We start from the raw sequence: 20,747 nt of genomic DNA, 5'->3' as shown, positions 1-20,747 counted from the left end.
GTTGCTTTCACTGGATTCAAAAGTTCCTCTATCAGGCATATATAATTTTTTTTTTCTTTTTGGGTCACACCCGGCAATGCTCAGGGATCACTCCTGACTCTGCACTCAGGAATCACCCCTGGCAGTGCTCGGGGACCATATGGGATGCTGGGAATCGAACCCGGGTCGGCCGCATGCAAGGCAAACGCCCTACCTGCTGTGCTATTGCTCCAGCCCCAGACATACGATTTTTAAAAATATATTTTCTTCCAGTTTGTGGCTTGTCTTTTCATTTTCTCTACTGATTTTCTCTCTTTCTCTCTCTCCCTTTCTCTCCTTCTCTCCCCTCTCTCCCTCTCCTTCTCTCTTTTTCCCCCTCTCCTTCTCTCTCTCTCCCTCTCCTTCTCTCTCTCTCTCGCTCTCCCTCTCCTTCTCTCTCTCTCTCTCTCTCCCTCCCTCTCCTTCTCTCCTTCTCTCTCTCTCTCTCTCTCTCTCTCTCTCTCTCTCCCTCCCTCTCCTTCTCTCCTTCTCTCTCTCTCTCTCTCTCTCTCTCTCTCTCTCTCACACCCAGGCTGGCTGCATGCAAGCAAGTGCACTATTCATTGTGCTCTCTCTCTGGCCCCTAGAGAGAGAAAGTATTTTAATTTTGCTCAATTCCAATTTATAATACATCTGGAGATTCTTTTGGTTTGGGGGCCACAGGCAGTGGTGCTCGGCGGGCTGTGCAGTGCCAGGAACAGCCCGGAACCTTCCCCGGGGAAAACAAGTGCTCAGCCCGTCACACTCCCTCCGGCCCCCTGAAAACTCCTTCCAGGGGGCCAGAGTCCAGGGCCGAGGGTGCACGCTTTGCGTGTGTCCAGTGGCCGGTTGGGGAGGACAAACTGCAGATGGAGCAATTTCCCAGCCGGATTTTACACAATGGCTTCTTCAAACCGGCCCAGGGCGGGGCAGGCTACCTCTCACGGTGCTGGGGCTACTTCCTCTTTCCCCAGGGTTACAAGGAAAGTGCACCCAGAGATTGGGTTGCGGGAAGGAATTGATTGCTTCTGCCTGAGATTTAGCAAGGAGAAATTATGCTGAGTCAAAGTGACTAGACATCTGGACACACCCAAGGGCCTCCGTCTTCCACAGGTTCAAGCACCCAGGAACTTGGCTGCTTCTGTACAGAAACCCCCCGCCCAAGGCCTTCCCCAGACCTCCCTGGACTGAAAGGAAATGACAGTGCAGGGTCAGAGGGCAAGGCTGAGTACCCCTGGGGTCAGAGGGCAGGGCTATGACAAAGGCCCCCGTGAACAGAGTAAAACTAAGGCTGGCAAATGCTTTGAATTTGGTGCTGACCTTTGATTTTCAGCAAAGCCTCCATCCGGTGCTCAAGAAAGTCAGCTCACAGCCAGGCACCCTGTTTGTGACATTTGTCCTGCCCTAACTCCCCAAATCCTGACTCAAAAGCACGGGCATCAACTGTACAAAGACAGCCGCCCCAGCCTGCAGCCCTCAGCCGAGCCCACAGTTCCGATTACATACGGGGGTGTGGAAGTCGGGGCGCTGGGCCGGGTCCGGGACTCCGGCTGTGCCATGCAGGACCGTGGAATTCTTTTGTTTCTTTTTTTTTTTCTTTTTGGGTCACACCCGGCGATGCTCAGGGGTTACTCCTGGCTCTGCACTCAGGAATTACCCCTGGCGGTGCTCAGGGGACCATATGGGATGCTGGGAATCGAACCCGGGTCGGCCGCGTGCAAGGCAAACACCCTCCCCGCTGTGCTATCGCTCCAGCCCCAGGACCGTGGAATTCTTACAAACACGAAGGACTGGTTCACGTGGTAGAAAGGAAAGCAGTGATGGAGGGGGGGCGGCGCCCGAGAGTGCCACGAGGTGGTCAAGAGCTTGCCTTGCGTGGATGAGGTTCTGGGTTCAATACCTGGCACCCCAGCCCCCAAAACCCAACACTGCTCCTCTGGGGCTGGGGAGATGGCACAGAGGGTTGGCACCACGTGAGCCCGGAGCACTGCCGGGAGTGACCCTGAGCACACCGCCAGGTGCGGCCTGACCCCTCGAACTCCCCCCAAAGGCCAACGGTGACAAAAGCCCAGAGCCCACGTTCCCAGGCCAAAGGGCGCTGCAGAGAGGAAACCTCAAGGCTGGGCCCAGCGGGGAACAGGCCCAGCTGGCCTGTGCCCCGCCCACCTGGCGGCACTCTCCAGAGGCCTGGCGTGGGGCGGGCATGGCTGACCCCTTCTGTCCTCAGGAAGGAGCCCGCCGAAACGTCAGCGCCCCCAAGATCGGGACAGACGCCGCCTCTGCTTCTCTGAACCTTTTGGTTTGGGGCCACAGCCAGCTGTGCTCAGGGATCGCTCGCTCCTGGTGGGGCTCGGGGGGCCCTATGGGGGTGCCGGGGATGGACCCTGGGTCGGCCGCGTGCAAGGCAAGAGCCCTCCCCGCTGTGCCAGCACTCTGGCCTCTGACTTGGCTCCGGCAGACTGACCGCTGGCCACCAGACTGGGCTGGGTGTCTTCTGCACACGGCACCCTGCTTGCCACCCGGCTCCGCCCCTCTGCCCCCAGACGTCACCCACGAGACCACTGTCCGGGCTCTGCTGCACCGAGCACACGTGCGGAGTCTCAGCATGACCCCCCCACCCGCCACGAATCTCCCCGCTGGAACGGCTGCCCAGGGAAGGCGCTTTCTTACTTTCCCTCGCAGGTTTCGGGCCTCACCCAGTGGTGCTGGGACAGAACCAGGGCTGGCCACAAGCAAAGCGCGTGCCTTGAGCCCTGCCCTCCTTCCTGGGCCCACGGGAGCAGCGCACTCCCAGACACAGCACACCCACGCTCCTGGCTGGATGATACCCCATCACAGGAGACTTTGCTCTTGACAAGTGGTACCTCAGCAAGTCAAGAAGTCTCTTGGGGCTGGAGCGATAGCACAGCGGGGAGGGCGTTTGTCTTGCACGCGGCCGACCCAGGTTCAATTCCCAGCATCCCATATGGTCCCCTGAGCACCGCCAGGAGTAATTCCTGAGTGTAGAGCCAGGAGAAACCCCTGTGCATCACCGGGTGTGACCCAAAAAGCTATGGGTGCTGTGGCCAGAATGGCAGGAGAGCGAGCGGGGAGGGCATTTGCTTTGCCTGGGGCCGGTCTGGGTTTGATCCCCGGCATCCCATTGGGTCCCCCAAGCACCGCCAGGAGTGATTCCCGAGCACAGAGTCAGGAGTCAGCCCCGAGTACTGTTGGATGTGACCCAAAATCATGAACAGAGAAAGACAATCTCTGCGGGGCGGGGGAGACGCCGGCTCTGCCCATCCCTGAACTGTCCCGACTGTGCCCCCCCACACCGCGCCCACCTGTGTGTAAGTACCGCAGGGCGTCAGAAGAAAGGCACACCCCACTGATGCACTGGTTGTACCTTTATTAATTTGACCTCGGCCACCGAGTTCCGTGATGCAAGGCTACACACAGTTAGGTAAGTCTGCATTGCACATCGAGGGCTATACAGCAAAAGAACCAGAATTAGTACAAATACGAGAGAACTCTATTTACATTCTGTATACTCGAGCTCCGAACTGTCAGAGAGTATTTACATAATAAAACATGAAGATGAAGACTGGAAATGAACCGTGTACTGTTGCCGCCGCTCGCGCCCTCCCTCCCGGGGAGGCACAGGTGCTGAGGCCTGGTCCGGAAGGCGGGAGGGGGGCCGGGGAGTTGCGCCCGACGGGGACCGGGAGCCAGTCTCAGAGACGCCCTCGACAGCCCCCCACGAGAAGGCGATGGATTCCTCGGGAGAAACGGTGCCAGGATGTTCATCGTGGAGACGCAGGAGTCAGACACGGAGGCCGCAGCAAGCAGCCGGGCCCTGGCCGGAGACCGCTTGGCGGAGCGTTTCGTCTGTGTGCGGCCTCCGGGCTGGGAGTCTCTGCACGAGGGACCTGTGCCAATGACCGTTCCCGCCTTTGAACCTCCTTTCCAGAGCTTTCCCGGGGCTCAGACCCACTCTCTGCTGGCACTCCCCTGCGGACCGCAGCACCGGCCCGGCCCTGCGTGCCTGCAGCCTGCAGCCAAGGGCTGGCCGGGGCGAGGGCGGCGCCCGCAAGCCTAGTAGAAGCAGAATTAGTCTTTGCGTGTTAGGGAGCAGATTAATAATCACATCTTTTCAAAGGGAGTCAAAAGGAGCACTGGAGACCCACGTCGTCCAACAGATGAACCAGCTCTAATCCCAACGGGGTGGGGGGTGGGGGTGGGGGCGGGGGCGGGCGGGCGCTGTGGGGCGGTTGGGGCCGTGGCCAGTGCCATCCCGCCTGGCCCTCACTCCGACGAGCCCCGGGTGAGGGAGACGGAGAGCGGAGAGCGCAGGCCAGTCTTTGCTTTGAGGCGGGGGCCAGGCAGCCGGTTTCTCTTTAGACCCCGGAGACCTTCCGCCAGGACTGGATGGACCCTTTCGTGAAACTCACAGCCGCGAGACAGAATCTACCCCCCGCCGAGACAGGGGCCGAGTCCTGGGCAGTTGGGAGGAAGTGGACCACGTTGATTTCTCAGCCGGGCAAGGGAATGGGGTGCTCGCCCTTCCCTGCACCCAGCGTGTGGGGGCTGGCTGGCCCCCCGCAGTGTCGAGAGCTGGCTGACTCTCGGGGAGGCAGGGAAGGGAGGCGGAGAAGCTGGCTGGGGGGTTGGGGGAGGGGGATTCTCGCTCACACGGCGGCCTCTCTTCTCTGTAATCCGGGTAGGGTTTTCTCCTTCCCTTCATTCCGCTGCTCCAAGGAGGGAAAGTAAAGGCGGGAAAAGGCGCTCTCGAGGCGTTCCCTCCAGGCCACACTCCCTGCCCGCCCGGGCCCAGCCGTGGAGCTGCCTCGGGCCTCCTGGGGGTTCAGTCTGAGGCCGCCCGCCTCCTCTCTGCAAAGGGGATGAGGCCTGGTGTGGCGCCAGCCCTGGCGGGGCAGGCCGTGGGCAACACAGCCTCGGGGCCCCTCGCCGGCCAGTCGTGGCTGTCCAGTCCGGCCTGTTCGGTGCCTCCAGAGCAGAGACTTCCCGAGCCGGTGGCACTGGCGCCTGCAGCTCAGCACCCGCCCATCTCGCGTCACACGGTCTCCTCGCCGCAGCCTCCCCGCACCAGAGCCAGGCCGCGTGCCGGGCGCCTCGACGGCATCGGGATTTCATTTGCAGAGGACCAAGTTCCGTCTTCCCCACGCCCCTGCAGTGAGGGGTGGTTCCGGCCCAGGAGCTGCCCCCAGCACGCCGAGCCCGGGCCCACCTGGACACCTCAAGGGCCTATTTTGTCCGTTAGACAATGAGCAAACCCTGAACTACATTAAAAATCTCACAGACCACTTAGAAAACAAGCAACACTACAGCCAGCATCCTACGGTTAAGGAGGAAAGAACGTTCCGGAAACCTCCCGAGTGTTTCTACTGCTTGCTGGGGTCACAGGCCTGGGGGTTCCTGCATTCCCCAGCCCCCTTCCCTCTGCGGGGCGAGACAGGGTGAGGCCCCACCCCCGGGCCACCTGGCGGGTCCCCTCCTGAGAGCGGGCTCAAGGCCACGGGCCCTCAGTCCTGCAGAGTGGACGCAGCTGCTTCCCTGGGAGTCTGTCGGGGGCAGGGACATGCGTGTCTATCAAAACCCCACCCCGTCCACCCCCGCCATTCCTGCGTGACCACTGCGTGACCCCTTTCCGGAACCTTTTAGCACCTTCCACGGGGTCAGCAGGGAGGGCCACGGCCGGCGCCCCCCTGTCCTCAGGCGATGTTTCGGTCAGGTGGGGCTGACCCACGGCACAGGCCCTGGGCCACAGGTTCAAGCCACAGGGATTTTGGGGAGACTCTCCCCGGTCTGCTCTGGGACCCACAAGGGGCTGCCAGTCAAGCATTTCCCATGTGAGGGGTCACCAACGTGGCCAGAATCACACTTGAGCAAAGCGGGCGCCACCCGGGATCCAGAAGGTGGACGGCGCCCCCGTGTGGCGCAAGTGTGAACAGCAGGACATGTCCAGGGAGAACATCCCTGCCGGGGCAGGTCCCGGGGTACCAGGGGGCCCGCCCATCCCACCAAACCCACCAGGAAGAGCCAGGCCCTCTGCCCCTCCCGGCAGCCCCTGGCCAGGCCGCTGCCTCTGAGTTTCTGAGACTCTCTCTGTCCCCATTCCTGACCCCAAGTCACCCACCCACTTTTCACCCGAGGGAAACTAACTGCAAAGGCAGACAGGGGTGCAGCTCGCGCAGTCTCTGAGTCACGGGCACATCACTGGCAGCTGGAGGGAGCCAAGCGCGACACGAAGTCCCAAGTCACCCGCACACGGAGGGACGTACATGAGAGGTGGACACAGCGGGGACTGGGCGGCGGTGAAAGGGACCAAAATCACCAAGAACTGAAGCCGCCGGGCGCCCTGGGGGCTCGGGGCCGGGTGGGCGGGTGGCTTGTGCCCCTCCCCCCTTTGGTTAGGCCACATGCTACTAACAAGTCTCAGCACAGAGGGAAGGTCCAGAGCGGGGGGGGGGGGGCGTGGAGCGCGAGGAGGAGGGGGAAGCAGGGGGGCGCGACAGAGCCACAGAGATGAGAGGTGACACTTCCTTTATATCTCAAAGGCGGGGGCGCTCGCAGCCGCTCAGAACTTGGCTTGGCTCGGGCATCTGCGGGACAGCTTGGACCTGCGGGGACACAGGGGGCGCGTCAAAGGCCTCGCGTGGGGACCCTCCCCTGGGGTCCCCCAGCCTGGCACCAGCCCCTCAAGATGTCCGTGGCCAGACCTGGACACGCCTCAGGGGACTCTCACGAGGGTCTCCCCGTCCCCCCTCTCCCACGCCCCGCGGCCCCGTTCTAGCCCCCGTACAGGCGGGAGATGGACAGGGAACAAGCGCGACCAGAATCCCAGGAGCCGCTGGGACACGGTGCGCGCCCCGTGGCCACCGCCCCAAGCCTGTTCCCGGGCCGCGCCCCCTCCCCCAGTGGAGCACCCACCGGATGGTGCCGGCCAGGAGGGGGTTGAAGGCATATAACCAGTCGTTCATGTCTTTGTCGTTGAGCGCCTGCAGGAGGACCCCTCGGTGCTTCGTGCACACGGCAAAGGTGTTGGGCGCCTGCAAGCGTGCAGGGGCGGCAGCGTCACAGGGGGGTCCAGGCCCAGGCACCGTGCACCAGGGTGCTGGGGCCTGAGAGACAGCACGGAGGGGAGGGGAGGGGAGGGGAGGGAGGGCGAGAGCAGCTGTCCCTGTTCCACCCCCGGCACCACGTGGCACTCGTGGGTGTGCCGCCAGCCCTACGTGCTGATCCCCGCCCCCCCCGGGGGCTGGGCTGGCGTGTGAGAGCTCCGGTATCACCCCAGAACTCCCGGCAGCGACCCCCAAAGGCTGGGGGCAGCCCTTGAGCGCTGCCTGGCCTGGCCCCAAAGTCAAAATAGGAGAAAAAAAACAGAAGGAGGAGGCGAAGGAGGAGGAGAAGAAAGAAGAGGGAGAAGGGAGAGGGGGCGGGAGGGGGGTGGGAGAGGAAGAGGAGGAGGAGAGAAAGAACCGCCCCGAGCCCAGCGGGGGGCGGCACTCACCCTGGTGGGGGCCTGCGGGTCCTCGCTGAACTCCACCTGCGCCGTGGACAAGTTGATGATGCCGCGCTCCACCGGGTCCTTGTCGCTGTTGTACATGAGCACGTAGGGCCGGCGGACCACCACAAAGTGCTTGGTCCAGCTGCTGGACAGGGGCTCCCTGAAGTTCAGGTAGCCCTTCTTGGAGACCACGGAGCTGGGGGGAGAGCGAGAGAGCGAGAGGCCGGCGGCTCAGAGGGAGAGCGAGTGCGAAACCAGACGCCCGCCCGGCTCTCCCATCAGACGGAGGCCCGGACCCCCGCCAGGGCCGCGGGAGGGCCCCTAAGTGACCCGTCGGAACCCCCTCGCCGGTCAGGCGGCTCCACAGTGACCCATCAGAACCCCCTCGCCGGTCAGGCGGCCCCGCAGTGACCCATCGGAACCCCCTTGCCGGTCAGGTGGCCCTGCAGTGACCTGTAGGTACCCCCTCACTGGTCAAGGACGACTTGGCAGATGCTCAAGAGCCTGGCTTGGTTGCATCGCTCGGGAAGCCGTGCCCACAGGAGGCCCGGGGGGGCCATCTGCTCAGAGACGGCGGAGGCAGGAAAGTCTTTCTCGGCCTGGGCCCCGCGTCGCCGGCCCGCAGTACTCACCCTGGTCTGATTTCTTCAATATCCGGAACGAGGTTGAGGAATTCATTTTTTCCTGCTCTGGCCAAAAACGGTGTTTCCAGGGCCGGGACAATCTGGAACTGCTCATAGTCGGGGCCGGGGCTGGAGGCCCGGGAGCTGGCCTCGGGGGTCCTTGCCGGGCGGGAAGGAGCCTCCGTTAGACCCCAGAGATCTCCGACAGTGAGCCCCCCTCCTGGGACCCCCCCGCGCAGCCTACAGCACCCCCTCACCCGCCACCCGTGAGCAGGACCCATCTAAGAAATTCCAGAAACCGGAAAACTGAGAGGACGCGGCAGGGGGCGCCCGCGGGCTGGGGGGATCGGCCGGGCGCGCCCTATGCTCGGGGCTGGTTTACTGACTTATGGGCGTGGGCAGGGCCACACCCAGCGGTGCTCAGGATGGACTTCTGGCTCTGTGCTCAGGCTTGGGGGCCGGAGAGGGGTGCAGGATGGGGCCCAGAAGGGCTGCACGCCAGGCGCACGCCCCACCCACTGGACCCCACCCCTGCCCCAACATGCTTCCCCCAAGCGGGTCTGCAGATTCCCCAGGGTCTGGCTCCCCGAGTCTGTGGTGGGGGGCAGTGGGCAGTGTGGGAGGGACAGAGGAGGGTTGAGGCTGGTGCAGTGGTCAGCGCCGTGATGTCCTGTCTGGGCTGCTGTCACACGTGTTCCGACACTGCCCCCGGGGACGGGGACACCCACGGGGACAGCCCCGTTTTCTCAGGCCTCCCTGGAGGCCGCGGACTCACTTCTGGTCCAGAGAGTTGCTGCGCGAGTCCAGCAGAGACGGGCAGGTGGAGGACGGCGTCAGGGTGGCGCTGCTGAGGCTGGACACAGAGGCGGCCCGGCCCAGCGGGGAGATGTCGGACAGCTGGGGGGGACAGGGGGAGGGGGACAGTGCTGAGAGGGCAGCCGCCCTCTGAACCGCCCCGTGGCGGCCCCCGGGCACTATTCTAAGGACAGGGCAGAGGCCTGGGGCCCCAGGGGTGGCGAGGTGATGACCACCAGTCAGAGACCATCACTGGGACCACGGGGCCTGCGCCAGAAACAGCCCCGGCAAAGACCCCCGAGGGGGCGGAGGCCCTAGTTCCGCGCCCAGAACTACCAAAACAAAGACCCCCCCAGGCCCCCAGAATAGCAGAAAGGACTTTGGATTATCTGAGAAGTTGCAGAAAAGGTCCAGGGCCCAGACCGGGGTGAGTGGCCGTTCTCTGGGGCATTGGCCACGGTAGAAGGGGGAACACTGCATCAAGAGCCCCAGGACTCGGGGGGCGGCAGGGGCGTGCCCAGCGGTCGCAGCCAGTGCTGGGACAGGAGTCGGGTCACGAGCACGCAAGGAAGCGCCTCAGGCCTCTGACTGGCCCCTGGTCAGTGACACACAGTGACACAGTGACCCAAAGGGCGTTTTCCTCCAGAGACCCAGGTTAGAGCCGACAGCGGCCCCTCTGGGAGACAGAGCCCCAGCTCCAGCACGCCGGGTTCCGGCTCTGCTCTGGCTCTGGCTCGGGTTCTGGCTCTGGCACTGGCTCAGGTTCTGGCTCGGGTTCTGGCTCTGGCTCGGGTTCTGGCTCTGCTCTGGCTCAGGTTCTGGCTCGGGTTCTGGCTCTGGCTTGGGTTCTGGCTCTGGCTCTGCTCTGGCTCAGGTTTGGGTTCTGGCTGTGGTTCCGGCTCGGGTTCCGGCTCACCTTACAGTCGCTGGTGCTGTCGTGCACCTGGCTGAGCTCCCGGTTGAACGAGTGCGTGAGGAGCTGCAGGCACTGCGGGAGGAAGCGGGAAGGGGCCGCATGAGGCGGGCGGGGGCCGGGCGGGCCTCAGGAGACCTTCGGGCTGAGCAGACCCGGGCCAGGCCCCGAGGTGCCAGCGAGAGCCCTCGCCCCACGCCCCCTCCCACCCTGCGCCCACAGAGCCCACCGGAAGCACATTCAACCCCCTCTGTCCTCAGCCACTGCCTGCCGGGGCCCAGGACACGCCCTCGGTGACTGTCCCCTGGGCAGGCGCAGCGTGGCCAGACCTCAGCCTCGACCTCGACCTCCTCCTCCTCCTCCTCCTCCTCCTCCTCCTCCTCCTCCCCCTCCTCCTCCTCCTCCTCCTCTTTCTCCTCCTCCCCCTCCTCCTCCTCCCTGACACCATGACTCCTTTTCTGTGTCGGGGCCACCCCGGCAGTGCCCAGGGATCGCTCCTGCGGTGCTCGGGGGGCCACCCAGGACGCCAAGGATCAAGCCCAGGTGCCGCGTGCCAGGCAGACGCCCGCCCCCCGCCCCCCGCTGTGCTGTCGCCCTGGCCCGGGTGGCTGTTTCTTGTCTGGACTGTGACAGGCAAGAGCCTTTCCGTGTGGGGATCTTAGATCTCACGCAGCAGTGCTCGGCCTGGAGCCAGCCCAGGCTCAGGGTAAGGGGCGCGCGTGGCACGGGGGCTGGGGCTGGGCCCCGGGCCTGGGCCCCCCACGCAAGCCCGTGCGCCTGCCCCGGGAACCGTCGCCCCAGTTCCCAGAGTTCTTTCTGTCGCTGTCTCCTCCTCGCCACAAGCCATCGCTTCTGCTGCTCCTCAGGCGCTTATTCGCTTCTTCTGCTGGGGCGGCTCTTGCGGAGACTCAGGTGTGAGCGGGAGGGAGGGAAGCGTGTGCCGGGGGGCAACAGCGCTCCGGGGGGGAGCTGCTGGGGAGCACGGGGACCAGCAGGTGGACGCGCCCGAGCCTGCTCAGTGCTCAGGGCCCCTGGCCCCACCCTCACACTGGCCACACGGCCCTCTGGTCCCTTGTGCTGGGACATGGCGTCTAACACACACACACACACACACACACACACACACAGTCTCACACACGGTGGCCCTCAGTCGCACACACAGACAGTGCTCTTATACAGAGGCCCTCAGTTACACACACACACAGTGTCACATATGGGGGCACTCAGTTTTACCCTCACACACACACACACACACAGAGCTGAGGAGGCCCTCAGTGACAACACGGACACACAGTCACACACACACAGAGACTCAGACACACACACAGCTGAGGAGGCCCTCAGTGATAACAAACACACACACAGACTCAGACACACACATATACAGCTGAGGAGGCATCAGTGACACACAGACACACATATACAGACTCACACACACACAGACTCACACACACACACAGCTGAGGCCCTCAGTGGTAATGCAGTCACACACACAGACACACACACAGACACATATACACAGACTCACACACGCACAGACTGACACACACAGACTGACACACACACAGACTGACACACGCACAGACTCACACACACAGACTCACACACACAGACTGACACACACACACAGACTGACACAGACTCACACACGCACAGACTGACACACACACACAGACACACACAGACTGACACACGCAGACTGACACACACACAGACGGACACACACACAGACTGACACACACACAGACTCACACAGGCACAGACTGACACACGCACAGACTGACACACACAGACTGACACACACACAGACACACACAGACTCACACACACAGTCTCACACACACAGACTGACACATGCACAGGCTGACACACACAGACTCACACACACAGACTCACACACACAGACTGACACACGCACAGACACACACACAGACTGACACACACTCACACACAGACACACACACAGACTCACACAGGCACAGACTGACACACACACAGACACACACAGTCTCACACACACAGACTGACACACACAGACTGACACATGCACAGACTGACACACACACACACAGACACAGACACACACACACACACACACGCGCGCGCGCGCGCGCTCACCTTGGTGGCCAGCTCCTTCTCGCGGTCCACCAGGCTCTCGACGTCGGCCGAGTCGTAGCCGCTGCTGTCGCTGGGCGAGGCGGCGCTCTCGCAGGTGGCCGAGGAGATCTGGGAGGAGATGCTGGTGGACGCGCTCAGGGTCCCGCTGCTCAGGCTGGGGCTCAGCGGCTCGGCGCGGGCGGGCGCGCGCTCGCCCAGGCGCTCGCGCAGCAGCAGGAAGTGGCGCGTGCGCTCCACCTGCAAGGCCAGGGCGGGGCCTCAGTGGAGCCCGGGGCGGGGCGGGGCGGGGCGGGGCCTCCGGGTTGGGATGGGCGGGTCTCCCGGGGCGGGGTGGGGCCTCCCGGGGTGGAGCCCTGGGGAGGGGCGGGGCCTCCCGGGGCGGGATAGGTGGGGCCTCCCCGGGCGGGGTGGGGCGGGGCCTCCCAGGGCGCCGCCCACCTCGTGCAGCTGCTCCAGCTTCTCCAGCTCCCACTGGTGCTCCAGGATGAGGCTGTCCCCGCGCGGCCGCCAGCCCGCCAGGTTCTCCTCTCCCCGCACGTAGGCCACGGACGTGTCCAGCACCTTCCGGCGTCTCCTCTGCATGCCTGGACGGGGCGGGGGGCACCGGGCGGCTCGGACGAGTCCCCTCCCGTCAGGGGAGACCCCGGCCCGACCTCGCGTGGGAGTCTGTCCCGCAGGACCCTGCTCCCCCCGGACACACGGCCAGGGACTCGGGGGAGGGGACGGACCAACACACCACCACAGCTCGGCGGGCTCCCCCTGCGCCCACCTTTCGGGTGATTTCTCGGTGAGGAGTGGGTAGGAAGGGGTGCTGACCCCTGAGCCTGGCCCCGCCCCCGCGATCCTAGCCCCGCCCCCGAGCTCCTGGCCCCACCCCTGAGTTCCTGGCCCCGCCCCGCGAGCATGGCCCCATGGTGGGGGGGGCGCACCTCTGGCCCATGGCTATTTTACTTTTTTTTTTTTTTTTTTTTGCTTTTTGGGTCACACCCAGCGATGCTCAGGGGTTACTCCTGGCTTTGCACTCAGGAATTACTCCTGGCGGTGCTCAGGGGACCCTATGGGATGCCGAGGATCGAACCCGGGTCGGCCGCGTGCAAGGCAAACGCCTTACCCGCTGTGCTATCGCTCCGGCCATGGCTATTTTAAAATGAGAAATAAATTGAAATTAACTTTACAGATTCCTCAAGTAATTACCTGGAAACAATAATCAGCCGATATGGAATTTTAGATTCATAGTTAAAGTGGGATTTTTAAAATTTATTTTGGTTTGGGGCCTCCCTCCTGGCTCTACACTCAGGGATCACTCTTGGAGGGGCTCAGGGGACCATATGGGGTTCTGGGGATCGAACCTGGGTCAGCTGCACAAGGCAAGAATCCTCCCCGCTATACGATCTCCCTGGCCCTCAAAATGTTTTTTGTTTGTTTGTTTTGGGGTAACACCCACAGATGCTCAGGGGTTACTCCTGGCTCTGCACTCGGGAATCACTCCTGGAGGTGCTCAGGAGACCATACGGGGAGCAGGGGACCAAACCCAGGTTAGCAGTGTGCAAATCAAACGCTTTAAGGGCTGTACTATCATTCCGGCCCATTTTTCTTTCCCCCATCAAAAATGTACCTGCCCACTTTTCCATCCGTGCTTCTAAAATGACTCAAACTCATAGTCAGTAGATATTTTTCGGTTCACCTTCCAGTTTCAAAACCCAGAAATGCAAATATTTAAGGCCAACAAACAAGACGTCACAGCAGCTGGCCAGAGAGAGGCGGCAGAGGCCCCGGGGCCAGCTGAACACGCTCCCTCGTCTTCCCAGAGCCAGGAAGCCCGGCTTGTGTGGCCACTCGAGAGGGGCCACTGTCACACTCTCCGGGGCCAGAGTGGGGAAGACGGTCATGGAGTTGCCCAAGACGAACCAGGCTAACCCCCGGGCTTCCTCCCGCCTCGGGACACCCGGAGTTGCTCAGGAGCCTGGGGACGTCTATGGTGCAGGGACGGGCCCAGGGGTGGCGGCTGCAAGGCCAACACCGTGTTCCACTACTCCCCGCCTGACCCCCCGCCGGGAGACAGGTGGTTGGCGACAGTTTTTTTTTTTTTTTTGCTTTTTGGGTCACACCCAGCGATGCACAGGGGTTACTCCTGGCTCTTCACTCAGGAATTACCCCTGGCGGTGCTCAGGGGACCATATGGGACGCTGGGAATCGAACCCGGGTCGGTCGCATGCAAGGCAAACACCCTCCCCGCTACGCTATCACTCCAGCCCGGTTGGCAACAGTTTTATAACTGCTTTAGACCAACAACCAACCGTACTGGGGCTGCCGCCACCCTCTGGTCTGGGCGACGCCTGCGGGGTGGACCTGGCTTCCCACATTCTCCGTCCGCCCCGCGCGGGAGGGCCCCAGAATTCCTTCGCACACCTCAGGGTCCCCCCGCCCTAGCCCGCGCAGGCTCACCTGGACTTCCTGTGTCTGCCATTTTGCATAAACTGAGTTCATAAATCCCAGTGACTCGGTTGCTGCTCGAAGAGAAACAAACAACGGCCTCATCCCACACGGCACGAGCCCAGGCCCATCCCGCTCCCTCCCCGCACGATCCGCAGCCCGCCCCACGGCAAGCACAGCTTTCAGTGCCAATCTAAGGACAGACATTTCTTTTTTTGGTGGGGGTGGGGTCAGACGGTGGGGGGGGTTCTGGGCCACACGCTCCGGGGCGCTGGGTTACTCCTGGCTCTGTGCTCAGGAGCCACCCCCGATGCTGGTAAGGAGACTTGTGCAGTGCCAGGGACGGAACCAGGGTCAACCACAGGTGACCCAGTCCTGCCTTCTCTGGCCCAGACATTCTTCTTCTTCTTCTGGCTATTCCAGACAGTGCTCGGGGGCTACTCCTAGCACAGTGCTCAGGGGGACAGGAGGTGCCATGGATCAAAGCCTGTGCTCTGGCTCGCTGAGCGTCTTCCGGCTCCACCACAGACATCTCTGCACGGTCCCTGCTCCTCCCCGGCTCAGGAGCTGTGGCGGGCACTTGTTCCTAAGAGGAGTCTTTTTAATCTCAAAATATTTTTCTGGTTTGGGGGCCACACCCGCCGATGCTGAGGGCTGACTCCTGGCTCTGCGCTCAGGAATTAGTCCTGGCAGTTGCTTAGGGGACTATATGGGATGCTGGGGATCGAACCCGGGTTGACTGTTACAAGGCAAACGCCCTTGCTGCTGTGCTACTGCTCCGGCCTCTTATCTCAATCTTTCGAATATACTTTTTCCCTTCTCTTGCTAAGGCCACTGAGCTACAGTCTACCTGGGGGGAACAAAGGAAATGGGACAATAATCGAGGACCTTAGCCGAGGGCCAGACGCTGCACCTCCAACCCCTCTCCTGACGCCCGCCCATGGCTCAGGCAGCCGAGCCTGTGCCTCGGTGTCTGTGACAGCGGGACCCGGGGGCTGTCAGTGCCACGGCGGCCGGGGCCGGTGGGGGGGTGGGCCGGCCTCCTACAGAGCTCCCTGCCCGTCCCTCCAGCAGAGACCCCAGACCCACCGGCAACTCCTTTCCCTTCTTTAGGCTTTAAATGTGGGGGTGCGGCACCCCTGGTGGTGCTGAGGGCAACTCCCAGCTCTGGGCCTTGGGGTCACTTCTGGCAGTGCCGGGGGTCGGCTAGGTGCCTGGCGCGCGGCCCAGCCCCCGGGCCTGTCTCTGGCCCCCCCCAGCGCTTTCTCCAACCACCTTTCCTCTGTGGGCAAGGCTGAGTTTGGGGGCCACACCCAGCGGTGTTGGGGTCTTTCCCAGCCTCGTGCCTGGCTGGTCACTCTGGGCAGCGCCCAGGGGTCTGGATGGCCACATACAAGGCGAGCCCCCTGGCCCCGGGGGCCACGTCCTTGTCCCCTCCGAATCCTCACGGCCAGCCTCTGTGTCACCCAGCCCAGCTACTGGTCGCAGACCCAGGCCCAGGAGGGTGGAGGCCGCGGGCGGGCGGGCGGCACTGAGTCCGGCCCGGCCGTCAGGAGAACTTACGAGTCCGGGGACTTGGAGTAGCCGCTGCCGAAGAGGCCGCGCAGCGAGCGGGGCGGCGAGATCTTGGCGTCGCGGGAGTAGAACACCATGCACGCGTCCTTGGTGATGACGGCCGGCTGGGTGCAGTGGTCCAGCTAGGGCGGGGGTGGGGGGCGGTCAGCGCAGGCAGACTCGGCGCCCAGCACCCGGGGTGTGGGGGGCGGGCAAGGCTGGCGGCTGGGCCACACCAGGCGGCGCCCGGGGCTGCTCCTGGCGGAGCGCGGGGGACTAAGGACATTTACTTGTCCCAGATTAGTGGTGGCAACAGCAAATATCAGTCACGTGATATTTGCACGGTTCAAAACCCCTTTATAGGACCTTGCAAACGGCCCCGAGCCAGGCCCCAGGCCCCCACTCGGACGGGACGGGACTTGCGGCTCGGCCCTGCTCAGAGGCACTTGGGGGGCCACTCCGGCTCTCTGCTGGGGAGAGACCCCGGCCCTGCACTATTTCTCTGGCCCCGGAGTGCCAGTGCCCCCGTGAAACTGGTAACAGCATCTCCAGGCCGCCCCAACCACCTCCTACCCCAGCCACACAGCCGAGTGCTACTCTCAGCCAGTGCAGATAACAAGTAGGATCACTCTTCCCCCTGTTGCCAGGGGGAAACTGAGGCACGGAGTGATGGGACCACAGGCAGGAGGGGGCAGCGTCAGGGCCTCACACTCAGGCTGGTGCCGGCGGCTGAGATGCCGGCCCCCAAGCCCCCGGGGCCCGGCCGGGCAGCAGACGGGCGCCGAGAGCGCACTCCAGGCCGTGCAGGGAGCCCGCCGCAGCCCCGCGCACCCCTGGGCACGCCAGGCCCGGCCCGGGGGCGCCTCACCTCCAGGTAGGCCGACAGCGTCATGTAGATCTTCTCTCCGTAGGGCGTGACCCGGTTCAGGAGCAGCGAGTTGTGCAGGGAGCTGTCCCACACTGCCTCGAATCGGTAGAAGGTCCTGGGCCAGGGGGCAAAGGGGGCGTCACTGCAAGGACCAGGGCCAGGTGCTGCCCGGCGCCCGCCCACCGTCCACGCCAGACTCGGCGCCGGGGCTCTGAGCTCTGCTCCCTCCTCCCCCACCTGGAAGGGGCCGGCAGAGCCATTTCTCCTGGGCAGCTTCTGGGCTGCCAGAAACTGAGCCTGAGCTCAGCAGAGAGTCCGCTGTGTGCGGCCCCGAGGCTGGCGGAAGGGGCTGTGTGGGCAGGAACAGGCTGCCTGCGAGGGGAGGAGGTTACAGGGGGGCCCGTGCTGCATGGGTCAAGGCCTTGGGGTCAATCCCAAGAAAGAGACAGAGACAGAGACAGAGAGGGAGGGAGAGAGAGAGGGAGGGAGGAAGAAAGGAGGAAGGAAGGAAGGAAGGAAGGAAGGAAGGAAGGAAGGAAGGAAGGAAGGAAGGAAGGAAGGAAGGAGGGAGGGAGGGAGGGAGGGAGGGAGGGAGGGGAGGGAGGGAGGGAGAAGGGAGAAAGGAAGGAAGGAAGGAGGAAGGAAGGAAGGAAAGAACAAGGAAAACTATCTGCGTAGACCCGGAGGCCCGGAGGGAAGGGCAGGCGGAAGGCGCACAGGCACGGGCCGGTTGGAGGCGCCCGCCGAGCCGCCTCTCCCCACAGCGAGCCCAGCACGGCCCCCTGCAAGCCTGCTCTGGGCGGGGAGGCCGTGGCCACTCCAGCTGTCCTGGGCTGACTCCTAGAGTCTCTCCTGGCCAGGCCGGGCCCCCAGCCCGCAGCGGACGCCGCGCTGAGCTCTGGCGCCCTCGCACGCCCCGGGCCCGTGCCCGGTGCTGGTCTGACCCGTGGCGGCCCTCCTGGGGGATGTGGCACTTGTGGGACGTGTCTGCGGGGACGGGGCTCGCTGCCTCCACACGGAGCCCTGCCCGCGCCCTGCCCGCGCCCTGCCCGCGCCCGGCTCCTCCCGGCGGGGGATGCGGCTCTGGGGCCTCTCAGCCTTCACGAGAGACGCTCACGGCAAACTGGACCGAGAGAAAGAGCCTGTCCTGAGTGTCCCGCAGGGCGCAGGCAGCTTCTCAGACCCGCCGGGCCCCTCGGTGGCACGTTCTTTCGGGATAAGCACGAGAAGCAGTGATGCTCGCGTGGGGGCCTCACCGGGGGGTGCTCGGGGCGGACTCCTGGCTCTGCGCTCAGAGGGCATACTGGGTGCCGGGGATGGAGCCCGGGCTGGCCAGTGCGAGGCAAGCGCCCTGCCCACTGGGCCACCTCTCCGGCCCCCAACCGTGCTTTCGAGATGAGGGGCGGCAGGGGGACGAACAGGGGGCAGGGGGGTAAGCGGGGGGTCAGGGGGGCGAGCAGGGGGCACCAAGGTGAGCAGGAGGGCAGGGGGGTGAGCAGGGGGGCAGGGGGAGAGGGGGGCGAGCGGGGGGGCAGGGGCGAGGGGGGCAGTGAGCTCCCACCTGCTGGAGCTGTGCGAGGACTTCAGGTACTTGGCCGAGATGATGTTGAGGGACAGGATGGCGTCCACCGCGGCCTCGTCCACCTCAGGCTTGTTCCGGATCCGCCTGGGAGGGGGCGGGGGAGACCAGAGACTCAGGCCACGCGGAGCCAGCGCCGTGGAGGCCCTGGCGTGATGGCACCCCTCCGCGGCCTCCCTGTGCCCGCGCCCACCGGGCCCTCGGACCCTCAGCTTTGCTTCCTGGCACCCTCGCGGGGGAGGGCGCTGGCCTGCATGCAGCCGACCCGGGTTCGATCCCTGCCACCCAGTATGGCCCCTGCCAGTCAGGAGTGATCCCTGAGCACAGAGCCTGGAGCAAACCCTGAGCACTTCCGGGCGTGGCCCAGAAGCCAAAACACCAGCCCCCGAAACTGAGAGACCCTGAAGGTGATGCCCCTCACCTCACACAGCCTCAGACTCCTCACGGCCCTCGCCCCGCCTCTGGACTGTCTTTTAATTCTGGGGGGGGGTCATGCCTAGGGGGCTCAGGGACCCTTCCTGGCTCGGGGCGGGGACCCTTGCGGTACCCGAGACTCCAACGAGCCGCACACACGGCAGGTGCTTCAGCCCGGCCCGCACCACTTTCCCGGGGGAAAATTCTCCCTTCCTCCCTCTCCCTCTCCTCTCTCTCCCTCTCTCTCTCTCCTCTCTCTATCTCTATCTCTCTTTCTCTCTCTCTATCTCTATCTCTCTCTCTCCCTCCCTCTCCCTCCCTCTCTCTCCCTCTCCCTCTGTCCCTCTCTGTCCCTCTCTCTCTCCCTCCCTTTCTCCCTTCCCTCTCCCACTCTCTCCCTCTCCCTCTCTCTCTCTCCCTCTCCCTCTGTCCCTCTCTCTCCCTCCCTCTCTCTCTCCCTCTCTCTCCCTTTCTCTCTCCCTCTCTCTCCTCTCTCTCTCTCTCTCTCTCTCTCTCTCTCTCTCTCTCTCTCTCTCTCTCTCTCTCTCTCTCTCTCTCTCTTGTCACACCCAGAGGTGCTCGGGGCTGACTCCGGCCTGCACCGAGGAGTCCCCTTTGGTGGGGCCCTGGGGACCATACGGGGTGGCACGTCCCTGGTCCCCAGCTCCAGACACTGCTCTGGACACCTCCACCTGCCCCAGACCCTTTGCGTCTCCCTCGGCCCATCAGCCCGTCTGCCCTGGGGCCCTTCCCTGCCCAGGACGCGTGGCTCGTCCTCGTTCGCCCTCTGCTGGGGGAACAGCGACCTTGACCCCAGGGCTGGGGTCCCGGGGCGGGCCTCACCCCGGCCACAGGCTTTCCCTGGGTGTCTGGGCCACACAGGCGAGTGACAGGGACCGTCCACGCCCCGGCTGGCGGCCACGGCGGAGGCTGACCCAGGGGCCAGCGCCGGGAGCCGGGCCCCAGCCCCGGAGGCCGCGTTCTCGCTGGAACGGCCCCTCCCCCACGGCTCCCGAGCCGCTGAGCGGAGGGGCCGAGTCCCAGCCCAGCCCCGTCCCCGGACTCACCCACCACCAGCTCCCGCACGTCCTTCAGTGCAGCTCGCTGCCCTTCTCGTGCAGGATGGTCACTGTGACCCTCCGCTGGATGCCCTGGGGGGAGGGCGCGGTCAGGGAGCCGCCCGGCCACACTGGCACGGATTCCCTCTCCGCGGAAAGGAGCACCAGCTCTCTGCTGGGCCCGGGCTGTGGCACCAAGGCGGGGGGCCTGCCCTGTATCCCCGGGCTCCATCCCCGTATCCCAGGGGGCCCCCCAGGCCCTGCCAGGACTGATCCCTGAGTGCAGAGCCAGGATTAGGCCCCAGCACTGCAGGGTGTGACCCCCAGGCGCAGTTAAGAAAATAAAATCTATCACTTTGCATTCAGGACTTAAATTCCAGGGGCCCCACTGGGGGTGTCAGGCTCGCTCCTGCCCTGTGGCTCTTGGGGGCTGGCAGTGGGCCTTGGGGCGGGTAGAGCGTGACAGTGCGGGTCCTGGGGGTAGGGACGCATCGATTCCCAGCATCCCATATGGTCCCCTGAGCACCGTCACTCCTTCCTGAGTGCAGAGCCAGGAGGAGCCCCTGAGCATCGCTGGGGGTGACCCGAAAAGAAAAAAGGAAAGAAGAAAAAAAAGAAGAGGAGCTTCAGAGAAGACACTCCCGACCCTACCCCCCCGGGAGCCCTCTAGGAACAGACTGACCTGGGTGACGCCCCTGGGGGCAGGTCGGAGAACCCCGTAAGGGCCGCCCGGGACAAAGGAAGGGCGCACAGGTGCCGCTGTGGCTGCATCTCCCTGGGAGACGCGGACTTTCGTGCTTCGTGTCCAATGCTGGAGTGTGCACAGGGCTGTCCCGCCCGTGGGGAAGCCCGGGCTCTCTCTGAGCACTTTACTCTTTACTCCTGAGC

General features: G+C 64.1%; 1 protein-coding gene across 1 annotated transcript in view; it reads right to left on the bottom strand.

Moving 5' to 3' along the window:
- Positions 1-3,365: 3,365 nt before the first annotated feature.
- The window catches only part of KIF1B (kinesin family member 1B), a 142,440-nt gene continuing 125,058 nt past the window's right edge, over positions 3,366-20,747 (bottom strand). The window contains 14 exon segments of the mRNA XM_055140523.1: positions 3,366-6,617; positions 6,928-7,046; positions 7,508-7,700; positions 8,137-8,286; positions 8,903-9,024; positions 9,839-9,910; positions 11,954-12,190; positions 12,392-12,537; positions 14,399-14,460; positions 15,950-16,083; positions 16,809-16,923; positions 18,370-18,474; positions 19,865-19,895; positions 19,898-19,952. Of these exon segments, the coding sequence (XP_054996498.1) occupies positions 6,575-6,617; positions 6,928-7,046; positions 7,508-7,700; positions 8,137-8,286; positions 8,903-9,024; positions 9,839-9,910; positions 11,954-12,190; positions 12,392-12,537; positions 14,399-14,460; positions 15,950-16,083; positions 16,809-16,923; positions 18,370-18,474; positions 19,865-19,895; positions 19,898-19,952 (1,584 nt within the window). The 3' untranslated portion in view covers positions 3,366-6,574.

Source organism: Sorex araneus, chromosome 5 (assembly GCF_027595985.1).
Source record: "Sorex araneus isolate mSorAra2 chromosome 5, mSorAra2.pri, whole genome shotgun sequence".
In the NCBI taxonomy this organism is placed as follows: Eukaryota; Metazoa; Chordata; class Mammalia; order Eulipotyphla; family Soricidae; genus Sorex; species Sorex araneus.
Note: the sequence above shows the minus strand (reverse complement) of the source record. Positions and strands in the feature narration are given on the sequence as shown.